The 18941-nt window shown below is 46.8% G+C and overlaps 1 protein-coding gene across 6 annotated transcripts in view; it reads left to right on the top strand.

Moving 5' to 3' along the window:
• YEATS2 (YEATS domain containing 2) overlaps positions 1-18941 on the top strand; it is a 300282-nt gene that overhangs the window by 254250 nt on the left and 27091 nt on the right. For all 6 annotated transcript variants that reach the window (XM_063915696.1, XM_063915693.1, XM_063915695.1 and 3 more), the window contains 4 exons: positions 12937-13039; positions 14371-14444; positions 14730-14812; positions 16690-16891. In XM_063915696.1, coding sequence (XP_063771766.1) covers positions 12937-13039; positions 14371-14444; positions 14730-14812; positions 16690-16891 — 462 coding nt within the window. The remainder of the gene's footprint in view (positions 1-12936; positions 13040-14370; positions 14445-14729; positions 14813-16689; positions 16892-18941) is intronic.

Here is an 18941-nt window from a genome sequence, read left to right as displayed (position 1 = left end):
TTTGCAATATGAGGCTTTTTGCATAATCTTGGCCACAATTACGGGTTACCCACCACTTCACTGTAACCTTATTTCTCTAGCATCCATAAGGGATTTTGGGGGAATCTAGTACGATGGGGTATAGACGGGGTCCAAAGGAGCCAGTGCACTTTAAATTTCTTCAACTCTGTGTGCTGGCCTCTCCCCTCTATGCCCCCTCCCACAGGCAGTTTAGAAAAAAGTGCCCTCAGGAGAGGATGCACACTCTGCAAGCTAAAGAAGTTTTCTTCAGTTTCTTTTTAAATCTTTGTTGTTTTCGGTACCATAGGATTTGGGGGGGGGGGGGGGGGGGGGGGTCACCGGCCTTGCGAGGTGTCAGAGCTGCTTCCCCGCTGCAGGACCACTTTCCTGAGAGTTTGTTGTACAGCGGGGCACATTGCCTTCGCAGTACACCGCACACCCCTAACGATAGCCTGAAGGTGACATCAGTGGTGAGTACAAACCGGTTCATGGTGCGGCAGAATGCAGGTGCGGCATACGGGACCCTCCTGGGGGGCACCCGCTATAGCCCTCCTGTGTACACTGGCAGCGGTGGATAAAATTAGCACTTGTGTGATGATTTTTACTCATGGGGAGACTTTTGACAGTATAAATATAGCTGAAACTCCGGCACCATTACAGGGGGCGGAGCTTCCTCAGAGCGGGAACAGCAGCATTTTGGTGCTTTCCTCTGCTTACTGCTGCAGCATCAGGCACACAAAGCTCCTCCAGACACTCAGGATCACTTCTCTCTGTCTCCCTCTCACATACAGTAAGGGCAGGCTTGCTATCATACTACTTTGTGTGTATGTAAGTGTTACTGTAAACATGGTGAAACACCATGTAGACAATAGAAACAATCAAGAACAGGCGCTGAAAGCTGCTTAGACTTGATATCACTCAGAGAAGTTTCACCATACTTCACAATAGACAACAGGTGCACAAAAAAAGTGAGTACAAAGGTAAGGCGCTTGTGACTTACCTTTTATACTCACATTTTTTGTGCACCTATGGTAAAACACCAGTTATGCAGTGCATGTCACACCAGATTCTCTCCTCCTACATCTGGTTCATTATCATGTGAACAGTGCAGTCAGTCCTCACAGCTCAGTGAGGGTACGTGGGGGTAGGGTCAAGAGCCTTCCTGGCTGGGTGCCATTAAAAAACATGATGTCTGATATGTCATCTCAGCTCACTGCTAATGCTCAAAAAACTCAACATTTGCAGCAGGCTGTTGCAGACCTGGCTGCAAGGGCTGACAAGCCCCCCTCTCTAATTCAGGTCCACAAAAAAGTGGGTTGCATGCTTTACTCTCAGATTCAGATGAGGAAATACTGAAGGAGGGGGAGGAATTGGAACCTATTACTGGGGATTCCCCTTCTACACAGGGTATTGAACCCCTCATTTTGGCTATATGGGATGTGTTAAAACTCCTAGAGAACGCTGCATGACAGCAGTCGTTTTTCTAAACACAGAACAAGCCCAATGTCACTTTCTCTGATTCTGCAGAGTTAGAGGACCTATTTAAGTTAGCCTGGAAAAATCCAGATAAAAAATACTTTTTACAAAATGGTTTTTACACACTTTCCCATTCGCTTCTGAGGGCAGAAAATTCTGGGAAGAACCCCCTGCTGTGGACATTTCAGTCTCGCGTCTATCCAAGAAGGCGGTGCTGCCGGCCCCGGGCTCCTTCACCATGAAGGACCCTGGGGATAGGAAGATAGAGACTACACTGAAGTCTATCTACACAGCAGCGGGTATGTCTCAAAGACCGGTCATAGCAGGTTGCTGGATGTCTCATGCCATTCATACCTGGGCTACTCAGATTCAGGAGGGCCTCTCGGGGGGATATGCCCCTGGTCACTACAGTGACTCTCCTGAAGCACATTCAGGACATCGCATGTGTCCTGTGTGACTCTCTCTCAAGGAAATAGGCAATATCAATGCTAGGACCACTGCTATGGCAGTTTCAGCACACAGGGATTTGTGGTTGCGTCAATGGATAGCGGACGCAGAATCCAAGCGCAGTGTCGAGGCGCTTCCCTTTTTGGGGAAATTACTCTTTGGGGTAAAATTGGATATGTGGATTTCTAAAGTTACTTGGGGAAATCTACGTTTCTCCCCTCTGGGGCCCCGCCGGCTAGGCGTTCCTACCCGTGGCCGTCTACCCAGTCCTTTTGGTCTAACAGGTTTTGATCTAGGGCCAGAGGTGCCTCCAACAAGGCTAGAGGCACCAAAGGTAAGACAAGAAAACCAGCGATCGCCACTTCCCAGGAGAGCACCGGTACTGCTTCCACTAAGGCCTCAGCATGATGGTGCTCACCCACCCCGAGGGGATCTCGAGGTGGGAGCTCAGCTGCGTCACTTCAGCCGCATCTGGGAAAGTTCCTGCCAGGATGCCTGGGTCAAAGACCTTATTTCTCCGGCAGGATCCACAGGTTATCCACAGGATAACAATGGGTTATGATGGAGCAACAGCGGATTGGCACCAATCGATCAAAGCTTTCTGGCCTCCCCAGATGCAACAAGCACGTCCATATATCTCCGCCTACTGGCTCAGGCAAATCAGTTTTTTGTTTGTTGCGGCAGGAGCCGCACCATGGTCAGAGGGCTGCTGTTTTTTTAGCAGCCCTAAGCTTTCTTATTTTATTTTTATAGTCTTACTAGTTTTTTGAGTGATATTTCTAAACAGCATCTTGTACGTATATTAGAAAGAGTCGCTACAACAACTCTCCGCTGGGTCGCGACAACGCTTACCCACGAGTACAGTGCTGTTTCGGCAGGCGTCTGTGTCGGATATACTAGTAGGTCCACCAGACGTTACCAGGCTGTGGCCGGAGCACAGGGAGAAGGTAAGGCATCTGTTCCGCTTAGCTAGATGGAATACGGGCACAGCTGCACTGTTTTGGGAGTAGACTACCAAACAGTAGCTGACGCTGCTGCCACCGCGGGTGCTCCAGCGCTAGGCCTTAGGGATCACAGGCTCCAGGAATAGCATGAGGCCGCGATCCCTAGGGTTGATGACAGCAGGGGGAGTCAGATGCTCTCCTGGTCGCCCCTTCCCGTTTATGACCAGTTTCCTCCAAGTCTCCGGCCATGAACTGTTTCCTCGCTTCCGTCCCAGATGCTGTGCACGAGGGGACCCGGTCGCACTATAGGCGGCTGTGTGACCGGTGCGTCTGTGTTCACTGAGCGTCTGTGTTCACTATAGGTTCATGGAGCGGCAGTGTACACTAGTAGCATCTGGATCCACTCAGCGTTCGCTAACGTATTGATCGATCCTGGAAGCGAGGGGAATCTCCCTGTATCCCACTCTACTGAGTACGGGCTATACAGCACTAAATCTCTATCTACCTTTTTGAGTAAGAATAGTTAGATAAGTGCCTATTGCATACGAGTCTGTAAACATTTACTGTTGCTTCTTTTGCATTGCATCTGAATACGTTAGATCTGTTAAAACATGATCAGTAATATGTTCTCCTACGTACTTAAAAATGTGTTTGTAGTTGATGATGTGCTCATATTGCTATAATGTATACCATGTGAATGACTGCTAGTGTGATTGCTGACTTTACTATATGTTTCTCAGTTGTTTTTTCTGATCCTCAATGCTGGTGCATGGGTAGGGTCCGATTGTATGTCACTTTAGAAAGTTTAAAGTGATTACAGTCACAAATTGTGTAGTACACTGTGAAAGTGCTGATTATTATGTCCAAGAGCGGCAAAGGTGAGGAAGGTACACTCACAGCAACACCAACACTCATATCATGTTTGTCTTGCAAAACTGTATTTTCCTCTCAGGATCTGGTTCAGGATGGTTTGTGTGCAAATTGTTTTTGTTTTCAGCAAAATACAAGGCAGATCCCTGTACAACATCAGGTACTGTACACATGGATCCACCTTGGGCTATGTTTGCACAGACCTTGTCCAGTATAGCTGAACAGATCATTCCTACAGCTTCTGTTCCAGGAATAGGTTAACCCTTACATGCAGATCCCTACCTACGGTATATCATTTCCCCCAGCAGCTTCTCAAAAGAAACAAGCTGATAAACCGATGGTAATGAATCTTCACCTTCACAGGCTACACATGAGGATTCATCGGAAGATGAAAGCTTAATTAATTCTACTTCCGCATACAAAGAGGATGAAGAAGGTTTCAGCTCAGTGGATATAGCTGAGTTAATTAGAGCAATGAAAGCCATTCTATCCTTAGAGGATTCAGCAGAGCCTGTGTTAAAAACCAAGGCACCTGTGTTTAAACGTCCCAAAACAGTTAAGACTGAGTTTCCAGGGTCAGATCAGCTGACGGAAATCATGGAAGAGGCTTGGGCTACACCCAATAAGAAATTTTAGAATTAAAAAAAACATGGGATTCCAATTATCCTCTTCCAGCTGGGGATTGTTTAAAAAGGGAGGTGGCTCCTAAAGTAGATACGCATATGATTCGAATAGTGTGAAAGTTTATATTGCCTTTGCCTTCAACATCATTAAATTATGTCACGGATAGGAGGGTGGATGGGTTTCTAAAAAAACATATATTTTTCCCTGTCCGGGGTAGTCATAAGGCCATCCATGGCTTCAGCTTGGATGGCAAAGGCAGTGGCTGCCTGGGCTGATACATTGGAGGGGGATTTTTCAGTAGCTTCTAGAGAGCAAAAATCCCATATAGCTCATATAAAACTGACTGCAATATTCTTGGAAGAAGCAGCATTAGATATGGGTACTACAGTATCGCCTCCAGGGCATCAGCTTCAACAATAGCTGCTCGCAGAGCAGTTTGGTTACGTACGTGGAAAGCTGATTCAGAATCCAAGAAGGTTTTGGAATCTTTGCCTTTTTCTGGAAATATTCTTTTTGGTAAAGAATTGACAGATATTCTGGAGTCAGAAGCAGACTCCAAAAAGGTCAAGTTTCCTTCCACATACAACTACAAACCTAAAGTTCAGGTTTTTCGTCCCTTTCGGTCTCAAGGAAAAGTTAAGGGAAAAAGTGATCGCAAGTCCCAGTACAAGAAGTCTAGTAAGACTAAAATACATTGGGCTAACAGAGGGCCGGCTTCCAAATCAGAAGATAAGCCATCAGCCTGATGGTGCGGGCCTCTACCTGGGGGACCCCATGGTAGGGGGCCGACTTCTTCAATTTGCACAGATCTGGCAGCAGTCTACAACAGATGCCTGGGTGCAGGAAGCGGTATCTCTAGGTTATACTTTTCCCTTCAAGAAGCATCCTCCTCAAAGGTTTTTCTGTACCAGCCCGTCTCGGGTAGAGACGAAGGCCAGGGCTTTGCAAGAAGCAGTTCAGTAATTGCTTCAGTCAGGAGTAATTATTCCAGTTCCCCCTGCACAGCGAGGACAGGGTTTTTACTCCAACCTATTTTTGGTTCAGAAGCCAAATGGGTCATTTCGGCCCATTCTCAATCTCAAAATGCTGAACAAATACATTTGGGTACCTCGGTTTCACATGGAGACGTTACGTTCCATAATCTTGGCCATGGAGCCAGGAGATTATATGGTATCCCTGGATATTCAGGAGATTATGTGGTATCCCTGGATATACAGGATGCTTACCTACATGTTCCTATAGCACTGTCCCATCAGTGTTATCTCAGGTTCACTATCCTCCAACAGCGTTTTCGGTTCCAGGCTCTACCCTTTGGGTTGGCCACAGCCCCCAGAGTATTTACCAAGATTATGGTGGTTATGGCAGCTTATCTCTGCCAGCAAGGAATAAGAATTTTCCCATACCTCGACGATCTTTTAATCCTGGCAGTCACAGGAATTGCTCCTATGTCATCTTCAACAGACAATAACATGTCTGCAGAGACATGGGTGGCTCATAAATTGGGCAAAATCATCTCTAGTTCCGTCACAACGGATGACTCACTTGGCTGTACTGCAGAGAGTAATTTTACCTCTGAACAAGATATCCAAGGTACAGTCAAGGATTCAGGACTTGCTACACAGTCAAATGGTATCCATTCACGCAGCAATGCGAGTGATGGGTTTGATGGTGTCCACATTCGACATGGTGGAGTATGCACAGTTCCACTCAAGACTTCCGCAGCGTCCGATTCTTGCCAAATGGAATGGATTACATCAGACGATAAAGAGACAGACTATAGTACTTTCGGTAAAAGTAAGAAGGTCATTAGCCTGGTGGCTACAGACATCCCATCTGGACAAGGGGAGACCCTTTTGGATATCCGATTGGGAGATTCTGACAACAGATGCCAGTCTTCAGGGTTGGGGAGCAGTGTCCGGAAGATTGTGGATCCAGGGGCAATGGACCAAAGAAGAAGATTGCCTGCAAATAAATGTGTTGGAACTTCAGGGCCATATACATGGCACTGATTCAGGCAAAGGACATTCTTCAAGGAAAACCAGTACGGCAGTAGCGTACCTCAATCATCAGGGACAAACTTGCACCCAAAAAGCAATGAAGGAGGTAAGTCACATATTAAAGTGGGCAGAACTTCATCATCCAGCCTTGTCCGCAGTGTTTGTTCTGGGAGTCCTAAACTGGGAAGTGGACTTTCTCAGTCGACACACCATTCAAGCAAGCGAATGGGCTCTACACCCGGAGGTCTTCCAGACTCTAGTAGACAAATGGGAGTTGCCAGAGATTGATCTCATGGCGTCCCGTCTGAACAACAAATTGCCCACACATGGGTCAAGGACAAAGGATCCCAGAGCAATCTTTGTAGACGCCTTGTCGGTGAGATGGGACTTTCATCTGGCTTATGGGTTTCCTCCGATCACCCTATTACCCAGGGTGGTGAGAAAAATAAAGCAAGGAAGGGGTGCCGTGATACTAAAAGCTCCGGCTTGGCCCAGAAGACATTGGTATACGGATCTGCAGAGAATGTCAATGGATGCTCCATTTCTGCTCCCTCAATGTCCAGTCCTGCTGACGCAGGGTACTTGTTATCACAGACATCTGGATTGACTGTCTTTGACGGCGTGGCTCTTGAAACCTCTGTCCTGAAGTCAAGAGGATTCTCACAACAGGTAATTCAAACAATGCCCAGAGCAAGGAAACCTTTCTCAGCTCGTATTTATCACTGATTATGGCAGGCCTATATTCATTGGTGCAGTGAAGGAAAAGTGGACCCTAAATCTTTCAGAGTTTCCAGGGTCTTAGCATTCCTTTAGGCAAGAATGGATAAAGGTTTGAAGGTGGCTTCCTTGAGAGTGCAAGTGTCGGCATTGACTGTATGGTTCCAAAAGAAAATTGCCAATTTACAGGATGTTCTGACTTTTTTCCAAGGAATGCTGCGCATTCAACCTCCATTTGTTCCGCCTACAGTGCCGTGTGACTTATGTTTAGTCCTGAAAGCCCTTCAAGTTGCCCCATTTGAACCACTTAATAAAGTGGATCTTAAATGGTTGACACCTAAAGTGCTCTTTCTACTGACTATGGCATCAAGCTGGAAGAGTATCAGATTTAGGGGCGCTGTCATGTCGTTCCCCATTACTGATTTTTTTTTTTATCCAGATAGAGCAGTTCTCAGAACTAGATCTGGGTATCTTCCTAAGGTGGTGTCTAAATTCCACCTTAATGAAGAAATTGTAGTCCCGGCTTTTCAGGTGCCGGGACTTTCTGCGGGAGATGCATCGCTGGACGTGGTCCGTGCATTAAGGATCTATGTGGATCGTACCAGTGCCATTAGAAAGACAGATTCTCTCTTCATTCTGTACGGATTTCACAAGAGAGGATGGCCTGTTAGTAAACAGATGCTGGCTAAATGGCTTCGAATGACTATTTCAGGTGCATATTCTCAAGCTGATCTCCCTGTTCCAGCTAATGTCTCTGCTCACTCTACTCGTAAGGTAGGTCCTTCATGGGCAGCACAGCGTGGTGCTTCAGCGGAACAGATATGTAAGGCAGCCACATGGTCTTCCATTAACACATTCATTAGACATTATGCCTTGGATACCTTTGCCTCTCATGACGCTGAATTCGGGTGAAGGGTTCTCTTGTCCAATCAGGAACGTCCCCACCACTAAATTGCTTTGGGAAATCCCATTGTTATCCTGTGGAGCCTGCCGGAGAAATATACGTTATGGTAAGAACTTACTGTTGATAATGGTATTTCTCCTAAGTCCACAGGATCCGCAGGGATCCCACCCTGACTCACCTGATTTGAGGATCCTTTTACTCACTAACCTCTTCATTCTTGTACGGAAAGGTGTGCATGTGTGTTCTTCTCGCATGATTAGGGTTCTACATGATGCTCCTGCCATTTGCTTTGGAATACAACTGATTTGCCTGAGCCAGTAGGCGGAGATATATAGACGGGCCCGTTGCATCCTGGGAGGCCAGAAAGCTTTGATTGATTGGTGCCAATCAGCTGTCGCGCCATCGTATCCCATTGTTATCCTGTACACTTAGGAGAAATACCGTTATCAACGGTAAGTTCTTACCATAACGTATATTTCTCAGGGCTACAAGCTGGAGTTCGACAGTGCTCCTCCAAAACGATTTTTCAAATCAAACTTACCAGCTTTGGGGGATACGCGTGTTATGCTGCAACAGGCCATGCTAAAATTGGTACCATCCCAAATCATTGTTCCAGTGCCACTGCAACAGGGACAGGGTTACTACTCCAATCTGTTCGTGGTACCGAAACCGGACGGTTCAGTAAGGCCCATTTTGAATCTTAAATCCTTGAACTCTTACCTACAGGTTTTCAAGTTCAAGATGGAATCCTTGCGAGCAGTGATTACGGGCCTGGAAGAACGGGAGTTCATGGTCTCCCTGGATATAAAAGACGCCTACAGTATCTCCATATCCCGATTTGGCCACCTCATCAGGCTTACCTGAGGTTTGCCCTCCTGAACGATCACTACCAGTTTCAAGCAGTACCGTTGGGCCTGTCCACAGCTCCAAGGGTGTTAACGAAGGTGATGGCGAAGATGATGTTCCAACTCTGGGTCCAGGGGGTCAATGTTGTCCCTTACCTCAACGATCTCCTGATCAAGGCAAGATTCAGGGAGCATTTATTGCTCCATATAGACCGCACTAGCCAGCTTCTGTCACACCATGGGTGGATCCTCAATTTACAGAAGTCCCACCTAAAGCCCACTCAGTGTCTCCTGTTCCTGGGAATGTTGCTGGATACTGTGGCCCAAAAAGTGTTCCTCCCAGAGGACAAGGTGAGAACACTTCAGGAGCTGGTCCGCATGGTTCTCCGGCCTACTCGGGTATCCATCCATCTTTGCATAAGATTGTTGGGGAAAATGGTTGCCTTGTACGAGGCGATCCAGTATGGAAGTTTCCATGCCAGTACTTTTCAGTTGGATCTCCTGGGCATGTGGTCCGGATCACATCTTCAGATTCACCAGATAATTCGGCTGTCACCTCAGGCCAGGATTTCTCACCTGTGGTGGCTGCAGTCCTACAATCTACTAGAAGGCCGAAGTTTCGGGATTCAGAATTGGATCCTCCTTACAACAGATGCGAGTCTGAGAGTATGGGAAGCTGTGACCCAGGGGGGCTCAGTTCCAGGGCAGGTGGTCAGCCCACGAAGTCATCCTTCCGATCAACATTCTGGAACTACGGGCGATCTACAATGCCCTGCTTCAGGCCTCCTCTACTCAGGGATCAAGCAATCCAGGTACAGTCGGACAACACCTCAGCAGTGGCGTACATCAATCGACAAGGAGGGACAAAAAGCAGGGTCTATATGCAAGAGGTGTCAAAGATACTCCTCTGGGAAGAAAGAAATGCAAGAGCAATGTCCACAATCTTCATTTCGGGAGTAGACAACTGGGAAGCGGACTTCCTGAGTCGTCACGGGAGAGTGGGGGCTTCACCATCAGGTCTTTCAGCAGATCATCGACCGGTGGGGCTGCCCACAAATAGACATGATGGCTTCTCGACTCAACAAGAAGCATTGTTGGTATTGCTCACGAACCAGGGATCCTCAGGCGAGGGCGACGTCGCCGTGGCCTTACCGGCTGGTCTACCTGTTTCCTCCGATTCCGTTGCTCCCAAGGGTGCTCAAGCGAATCAGGAATCAAAGAGTCCAGGCAATTCTGATTGCCCTGGATTGGCCTTTTAGGGCTTGGTACGCAGATCTTCTGGACATATCCGTCGAAGACCCTTGGCCTCTGCCACTGAGAAGAGATCTTCAATAAGTACCATTTGTCTACCCAGACTTACGGTGGCTTTGTTTGATGGCATGGAGGTTGAGCGGAGCATCCTAGCTCACAAAGGCCTTTCCAAAAAGGTTATTGCTACCATTGTGCAGGCCAGGAAGCATGTGACAGCTAAACACTATCGTCCTATCTGGAGGAGATGTGTCTCTTGGTGCTAGGACCGCACGTATCCGCTTGTGGAGTTTCACTTGGGACAGTTCCTTCATTTCCTGCAGGCTGGTGTGGATAAGGGCTTGCGTCTGGGTTCCTTTAAGGTCCAGATTTCAGTGCTCTCGATTTTCTTCCAGAAGAAATTGCGGTATTGCCAGAACTTCAGACCTTCTTGCAAGGGGTGCTTCACATTAACCTCCTTTTGTGCCGCCCACGGCACCATGGGACTTTGTTCCCGGTGGAAACAGTTATAGGGTGATACAAGTGCAATGGAGTATTAGATGAAGGCAAAAATACACACAACAATATATGAAAAATGCAGTTTAATATTCAATGTACTTAGCTGCCAATTTCCATTCAGTCAGAAAATGTTCGGTTACAGCAATTCATAATCCAGGAGCCCCTCCCCACCACGTGAGGCTACTGACTCACCCGAAGGCTACATACTTATAGGGCTACTAACCAGACTCAGACGTGACAATACCACAAAAGGGCATAATCCTAAAGGCCACAAACAGATAGGGTTACTGACCAGCCTTAGATGTGGCTATACCTTAAAAGGGCATAATCCTAAAGCTCAAATACTGATAGTTCATGTAGCAACAGGATATATTATGCACAAAAGAATGTACAATGCTGTATGCAAAGTCCTGTTATCCATGCTCACCAAAGCATTAAAAGTACAAAGGAACAATAAAACCACAAGATGGCAGTAGAGTCAATTGTCCCATATCACAGACTTGAATGTAGTGTTGGAATTTCTACAGTCCTCCTGGTTTGAACCTCTGATGATGGTAGAAGACAAGTACCTCACGTGGAAGACGGTGATATTATTGGCCCTGGCTTCTTCTAGGCGAGTCTCAGAATTGGGGGCCTTATCATGTAAAAGCCCCTACTTGGTCTTTATGAGGACAGAGCGGAGCTCAGGACTAGGCAGCAGTTCCTGCCGAAGGTCCTCTCTGCGTTCCACTTGAATCAACCAATTGTGGTTCAGTCAAGTTCTGGCACTTCTGCTCCTCCGGAGGCATTGGATGCTGTGCGAGCCTTGAAGATTTATGTCAAGAGAATGACTCGGTTCCGAAAGATGGATTCCTTGTTCGCGCTATATGATGCGCAGAAAAAGTGTTGCCTTCGGGCACTATTTTACCTATAACTGCCTGTGGGAAGGGGCATAGAGGTGAGGAGCCAGCACAGCCAGTTGAAGAAATTTAAAGTGCACCGGCTCCTTTGGACCCAGTCTATACCCCATCATACTAGATTCCCCCAATATCCCTTATGGACTATGAGTAAAGGATTTAATTAAAATCCTATTATTTGGTTCAGTCCCTAACATTTTAAAGGTCAAAGTCTAGGGCATAGGACACTCCCAAAAGCAGCCCAGCCAGAACCACCCCAAGGCTTCACACTAGTAAGGAAAGTGAAGTGTGTGAGACAGTTGGATAGATAAAGTGGATACTGCATGGGTTAGTGTTCCGGGGTGAAAAATAAATGTGTGATAATTGTTACATATATAAAAAACAAACACTAGAGCTAGAGAGTGCTAAAGTAAGTATTATGATATCCTGGAGCAGCCCAGCCAAAGCAATTCAGGGGGACCCATGCCTCAAAACTCACCCCACAACTCACCTATTATATAAACTTTTAGGTCTTGCCTTCATTGTGCCTTATTTTAAATGTGCAGTCCAATAATGCTAGGTTCCCTACTTAAGATTAGTCAGTGACAGGCGGGGGAGGGGTTCTAATCTAGGCTCAAGGGGTCTCAAACCTTCAAGTGTGCATATATAAATATGCAATAGAGTATATGAAGAAGGGGCCCTAGACTGCACACCCTAATTGCTAGTAATGAGAGTTGCTACCTTGCTGAGACCTGTAGTACCACACACAGAGAACTAGTGCAGGTGCACCATTCAAACATTACTAATTCGAATAATAATACATTTTGCAATATGAGGTTTTTTTACATAATCTTGGCCACAATTACAGGTTACCCACTACTTTACAGTAACCTCATAGTGAGGTAAGTCCCTAACATTCTAAGGGTTCAAGCCTAGGGCGTTTTACCTGAAGTGAAGCCCAGTACTCACGGGCCGATCAAGGAGAGATGCGTGCTGAGCGAACCGCTCAGCACACATCTCTCCTGCCGCTCAGCACAGCGCGATCTGTGCTGAGCGTGCGGGGGGAGACGGGGGGGCCGCTCACTTCACCCAGCGGGTGAAGTGAGCGACCCGCTAGATTGGCCTGCATGCAGGCCAATCTAGCAGCGGCGATAGCGATGTGCGGGGCCGCGCATCGCTATCGCCGAGGGGGCTACACACGGAGCGATCCTGCCGATATTCTAAGCAATCTAGTCAGATTGCTTAGAATATCGCTCCGTGAGTACCCCCCTTTATACAAAAGAGAAGCAAAGGAGAGCACCCACAGGAAGAGTAGTTCTGGTGTGTGAACAGTTTATGCTGCTCTCTTAGTGTTAGAAGTTTCAAAAGTACAAAACAGGGATATAATGCACAGTATGATATAATGCTCTGCTACTCCCTACATAATGTGCATCCCATATTCACATTATATTACTGCTAAGCCTTCTGTCCGCTCTTATTTTTTTCTTGCAGTTAAAACTGATCCGGATCCCAGCAACAGTACACTGTCTGTCCACACTGGCGTTTCATCAGTGAAGGTGGAAGATAACTTAGGCCTGGAATCCAGCTCTGTGAAGTAATTACCTCAGTTCATTCCCTTTATTCCCTCCCTCTTTATCAGCAACTGGTAGTAATTAACACGCTGGTTTTGGTAATTACGTTTTGCAGGACATGAACAACATCAGTGATCTGAGTATCCATTTCTCTTCTGTTCTCCTATCAGAGACAGAAACATGGGGCAATGGTTATTTAAAATGGAAGTATGTTTATAGGAATAGGCAGAATGCTCTCTAATATTGGAGCAGGCCACAAAATGGCTGCCTCCTGGCAATGGGTAATGTGTACTATAGAAAACAGTAACTCTTCTCACAAACAATTGTGAGTCTTTCTTTAGATTAAGAAATGACCTGTTTTAAAATAATGTTCATAAGTAATTGTTACCCAGGGAAGGCACTTGCTGTGCTTGTAGCGTGCAAAGCTCTACTATATAACTTCTATTTGATAAAGGGAGATGTGCATCAAACCTTCTAAGCTTCTAGCTCTCCTTTATCTAGCAGAGTCTTTAAAATAGCAGAAAAAAAAGAAGTTGCCTGTAGCAACCAATCACTTCTGTTTCCAAGGTTTGATACATTCACTGAGGAGGTCATGTACTAAGCAGTGATAAAAGTGGGAGAAGTGAGCCAGTGGAGAAGTTGCCTATGACAACCAATTAGCATTGATGTAACATTTATAATTTGCATACTATAAAAGTATACAGAGCAGCTGATTGGTTGCCATGGGCAACTTCTCCACTTTTATCACTGCTTAGTACATGGCCCCCTGAGTGCCTAATTCAGCATGAATTGCAATTACAAGCAGCTTTGCAAATGCAATCCTTAGCAATGCAAATGCAGGAGAAGGTGCGCACCTCCTTCCTGCATTTGCGATAGCAATACTGCAATGCGATCACAGTGCGGGATGAACATCGTGACGGCAGGCTGAGTAAGCCTGAGCTTACTCAGGATACTTATTGCAGGGCAGCTTGCGAGGCCAAGGAAATTGCATATGCGATGCAGTCCTTGGCCTTTCCACTCTCCAAAAACGCGGGTATGTTTTCAGCAATGTCGACTTCCCTTATCCCTCCCCCCAAACGCCTCTGCCTGTTAATCAGGCAAAGGCGTTCTCATTACTGCGATGTGTTTGCGGGACCCATTCTGCACATGTGCAAAATGGGACCTGCGCATGCACACTTTCTCTACTATTGGGGAAACTGCACGTGATCCAACCTGAATTAGCCTCTTAGTGAGCAGATTATCTCGCAATACGTTGTTCCCTTAAATACCAGCTTTTGGAAACTCAATACCAAATAATTTGCAATTAAAATCTAAAATGAGTCCGTGTCGAATGCATCCCTGAAAATAATTGCAGGACAGAACATCTGCAGAGTTTCAAGCAACTGCTCACTGCAACCGTGAAGAAGGTTCCGCTCATAGGGGAAAGAGGTAGGACATGTACATATATTTTTTTTAAATAGCTTGTTTACCTTCTTTCTTTTTGTCCTGTTTATGATAATCTAGTGTTGCTACCTGTGTGTGATATATAACCGTGGGACTACACGCTAAACCTTTTTATGGAGCAATCCCATTTACAATAAATACATACACACTTGCATCTTCTGCTACTGGACACTCTCAATGGCTCAGCACCTTGTACTGTACTGTGACTAATAGTATGACTGGATGTATGCGAGATGACAAAAATGTCTGTTTTTGCTGTCTTTGCTGTAGATGAAGATGGCAGCAACCCATTCTGTGCAAGTTCACTGGAGCAGTATTATAGCTGGAACATTGGCAAAAGGAGAGCGTCTGAGGTACCCTCTTTTCTTCCCCCTCCATTTTTCTTTCCTGTAAATAATATGCTATAAAATTGTTTATGACTTTGAATATACCGAGAATTGACAGTGTTTACAATGCTCAATAAGTAGTTAAAACGTTTTAGTAACCTAGCACTGTAGGATGGGAGTCTCTCATCAAATAAAAACTTAAGAAGCTCCTGTCTTACCTTGCTCAGCTCCCATACTTAGTGCTCTTCTTAGGAGGTCTGTTGCTGGGTCTTACTCTGCAGTTAAATCAATTCAGGGACTGTGCTTCAGGTAGAGATTGCCATTTTCTGGCCTGCCACCTAGTGGACACGTTAAGCAGGTGATCAAATTAATCAAAATTATAGCACACTGTCTTCCTGAGGTGCAGAGGACCACAGCAAGTGTTGGGGGAAAGCATCTGTACCAGAGCAATGCATTATACACACACAGGACCCTCCACACAAGGCTGACCTTAGTTCACCTGGACCCATACACAGGGTAGGCACACCCAGAGGTAGCCAGCCAAGGCTTTCCACCTGTCCTATGTTCCCCCCCAACCTAAACACAGACCCCACGCCACACATCAGTCTTCCCTATCACATACGCAAGCAGCCAGATTGGTTCCCCTTAATCCACATACAGGACACCCACCACAACAGCCAGCCCTCAGTCCCCCCCTAACTCACAAAGAGGGGCCCCCTTTCCAACAAGCACTCTGTCCCCACAACCAGCAGACAAAACCTCCCAACAGTTTTTTCTCTAAAACACACAACACCCCTCTCAACAGCTTTCCCTCAATCTGTCCAATGAGTATGTAGACAGACAGAAAATAGTGGGAAAATACAAATTTAGGAAAAAGAATGAGAGAAAAAATAGAGAGAGACGAAGAGAGATGGGGCAGAGGGAGGCGGAAGGGTGGCCAAACCCGGGATCAGGATCCTGGGATTTAGGCCAAATATCGTCCGGGATTCAATTCCGCAGATTGCAGGATCAGGCAGCCCTTTGTGTTTTTAATGCCGGGCTGCGTTCTCCACCTGCGCAGCGTGACGTGACCGGGGCGGTGCGGGGTGCATGGGCGGGTTGAAACACAGGAAAAAAGACAATCCCGGTAATCTCAAGAGTGACCATTTTTCAATCCTGATACCCGGGATTGAAAAAATGGCATGGGATTGGCCACCCTAAGAAGAGGAAAGTGGAAGAGAGAGGCAGAGACATAAGGAGAAGGAGAGAGGCAGAGCAAAATGTGAAGGTGGTGGAAGAGTGGAGAAAAACACCCCAGCCGCACTGGACACAACAGCTAGCAACTCCAAAAAACTAGTTTGCTTGTATTTTCAATAGGTTGCATGAACCTTGCACGCTGTATTGATAGGCACATTTATAATGCTACTGTGTGTAATAAATACATTTAAGTATAAATATGAGAAATTAAGTTATGTTACAAGAAAAATGTAAAAGTTGCATTGACTTCATAACTAATAATTCCACGTGCTTATTCCTGCAATCCCAAAAGCATATGTTCTGCTAAATGTTTATACCAAGGTACCTTCCAAAGGAGGAAGGCGGTGTGTGCCCTAGGCCAGTAGTTCCCGAACTCAGTCCTCAAGGAGCACTGACTGTCCTGGTTTTAAGTACTGTTTATCCCTGCTTGGCACAGGTGACTTAATTAGTATCTCTGTCAGTATGAGTTAAGTACCTGTGCTGATTCATGGATATCTTTAAAATCTGGACTGTTACTGCTCCTTGAGGACCGATTTTGGGAACCCCTGTACTAGGCTGTAGGGAGATGTTACAGATTCATGATATATGCATATATTGTGGTTACAGTTCATCTTTAAGTTTGCCTATTAACTCATTTGTCCACCCATTGACTTTGTATACATATTTAGTGGCAACGAGCAGTGGCCATGAAGAAAATGCTACACGAAATTATAGCGAAACAGACAAAATTTAGCAGCATTACCCAACTGAAAACCAAAGAAATTGTACATTGGTGCCGTATTCACGGTTATACACCCCCTGATCCTGAGAGTGCCAGCGATGCCCGGGAGTCTATAGAAGATGTGCTAACTCGTATAGACAATGAGGCTGGTAAGTGCAGCACAGTAGGTCTTTCTAGTGGAATGTGGGTACTTCTGTGTCCTGGGTGTATAAATAAATCATAATTAACGCAACTACTGAGAAAGCGAATGCAGATTTCTTTGAGCGCTGCACAGTATAGTAGCTACTATTACCACTAGAAAGCTTTCAGTGTGTAGACTGCATTGGCAGGATTACTGAGAATCTTGTCCTGATACTGTCAGACTCTTTAAGGTTTAGAAGAACGGATGTGTAATGACTAGATGCCTATCTTCCTGTGTTTATTTTAAACCCCCTGATTTTATTATTCCTAATGTTTAGAGGTCCTATGATGCAGCAGAGGGTTAATGTGTAATTAACCAGTGTGCAGTCTGATCTTATAGGACATGAACTCAGTTTGCAATTTATGACATTATTCAGAAGAAAAAATAACAGGCTGGCAGGGCAAGTCTGCAGTTCCTCAGGTCCCAGGGTAGCATAGATTGCCTGATCCTGCCCGATAGGCGATATGTGGTCCTTCATCCTTTTTTCTCTTACGTCCTAGAGGATACTGGGGTCCACATTAGTACCATGCGGTATAGACTGGTCCACTAGGAGCCATGGGCACTTTGAGAATTTGATAGTGTGGGCTGGCTCCTCCCTCTATGCCCCTCCTACCAGACTCAGTTTAGAAAATGTGGCCTGAGGAGCCGGTCACGGTAGGGAAGCTCCTGAAGAGTTTTCTGCATTAATTTTTCTATTTGTTATTTTCAGGCAGGTCTGGTTGGCACCAAGGGTACTTGGTCTGCGAACCAGCTAGGCTTAAGCTTTAGCAGAAGGGCGCTGTGTGGCTGGCTCCATCTTACTCTCTATCTCCCTAGAAGGGCTCTGTGTGGGTTAACTGGGCTTAACCTTTTCTTTATCATCCACTAGGGGTCACTGGAGTACTCTTGGGATATGGACGGGCGTAGCCGAACAAAGGCACTGAATATTCAAATTTAGGACTCTCCCCCCCCTCCATATCCCCAAGTACCTCAGTGTACTTTGCCAGTGTTTTTTCGGTGCTCACAGATGAACATCGGCTTGTGGCAATGGCCACTTTTCAGATTTTTATTTTTATTTTTAATTTTTACACTTCCCGTCTCAGTTTATGGAAAAACATGGGTCCGGGATGGTGCCGCTGCAAGGCAGCGGATGGCGTGTCGGTCCTCACAAAGAGCACCCTCACAGCCACAGGCGCTATAGGCAAGCGCATGGCGTGTCGGTCCTCACAAAGAGCACCCTCACAGCCACAGGCAGCCACTGTCTCCTGCAAACTGAACGGAGCTTACAGAAAGAAGCTCCGTCACAGCCAGGATAAGACAAAGAGCTGGAAGGATCTACAGCTGCAAGGAGCTTACAGAAGCTCCGTCACAGCCAAGATGAGGCTGAAACGGAGCTTGCAGAGAGAAGAGAAGGCGGCACAAGGTATGAGTGTCAGGGCGGTCAGCTCACGCTGCCGCCCTGCTGTGTGTGAGTGTTATACTGTAGAAATGCCATAGCCGCTGAGCACGTGAGTGTTATACTGTAGAAAGAGCACGCCGCTGAATGTCTTGCTGAACGATGCGCAGAGCGGCCGCACGTCACTCAGACGTTGGCCGCTCTCACTGCGCTGATGGCCCGGTACGAGAATCTCCGTGCGCTGTACTAAGCAGAGCGGCCGCACGTCACTCAGACGCCGGCCGCTCTCACTGCTCTGAGGGCACGGCACCGCTACACGCCACCGACATTCTCCTGGGCTGAACTAAGCAGAGCGGCCGCACGTCACTCAGACGCCGGCCGCTCTCACTGCTCTGATGCGGCACCGTTACACGCCGCCGACATTCTCCGGGCGCTCAACTAAGCAGAGCGGCCGCACGTCACTCAGACGCCGGCCGCTCTCACTGCTCTGATGGCCCGGCACCGCTACACGCCGCTGAGACGCTCCTCTACTAAAGAGAGCGGCCGCACGTCACTAAAGGACGCAGGCCACTCTTCCAGAGAGACACCGCAGACACAGGGAGACTGTGTACTGCTGTAGGAAGCAGCTGCCGGACGGCTCCCC

The sequence above is a fragment of the Pseudophryne corroboree genome, chromosome 4 (assembly GCF_028390025.1).
Source record: "Pseudophryne corroboree isolate aPseCor3 chromosome 4, aPseCor3.hap2, whole genome shotgun sequence".
In the NCBI taxonomy this organism is placed as follows: Eukaryota; Metazoa; Chordata; class Amphibia; order Anura; family Myobatrachidae; genus Pseudophryne; species Pseudophryne corroboree.
This window is presented reverse-complemented; position numbering and strand designations above follow the sequence as displayed.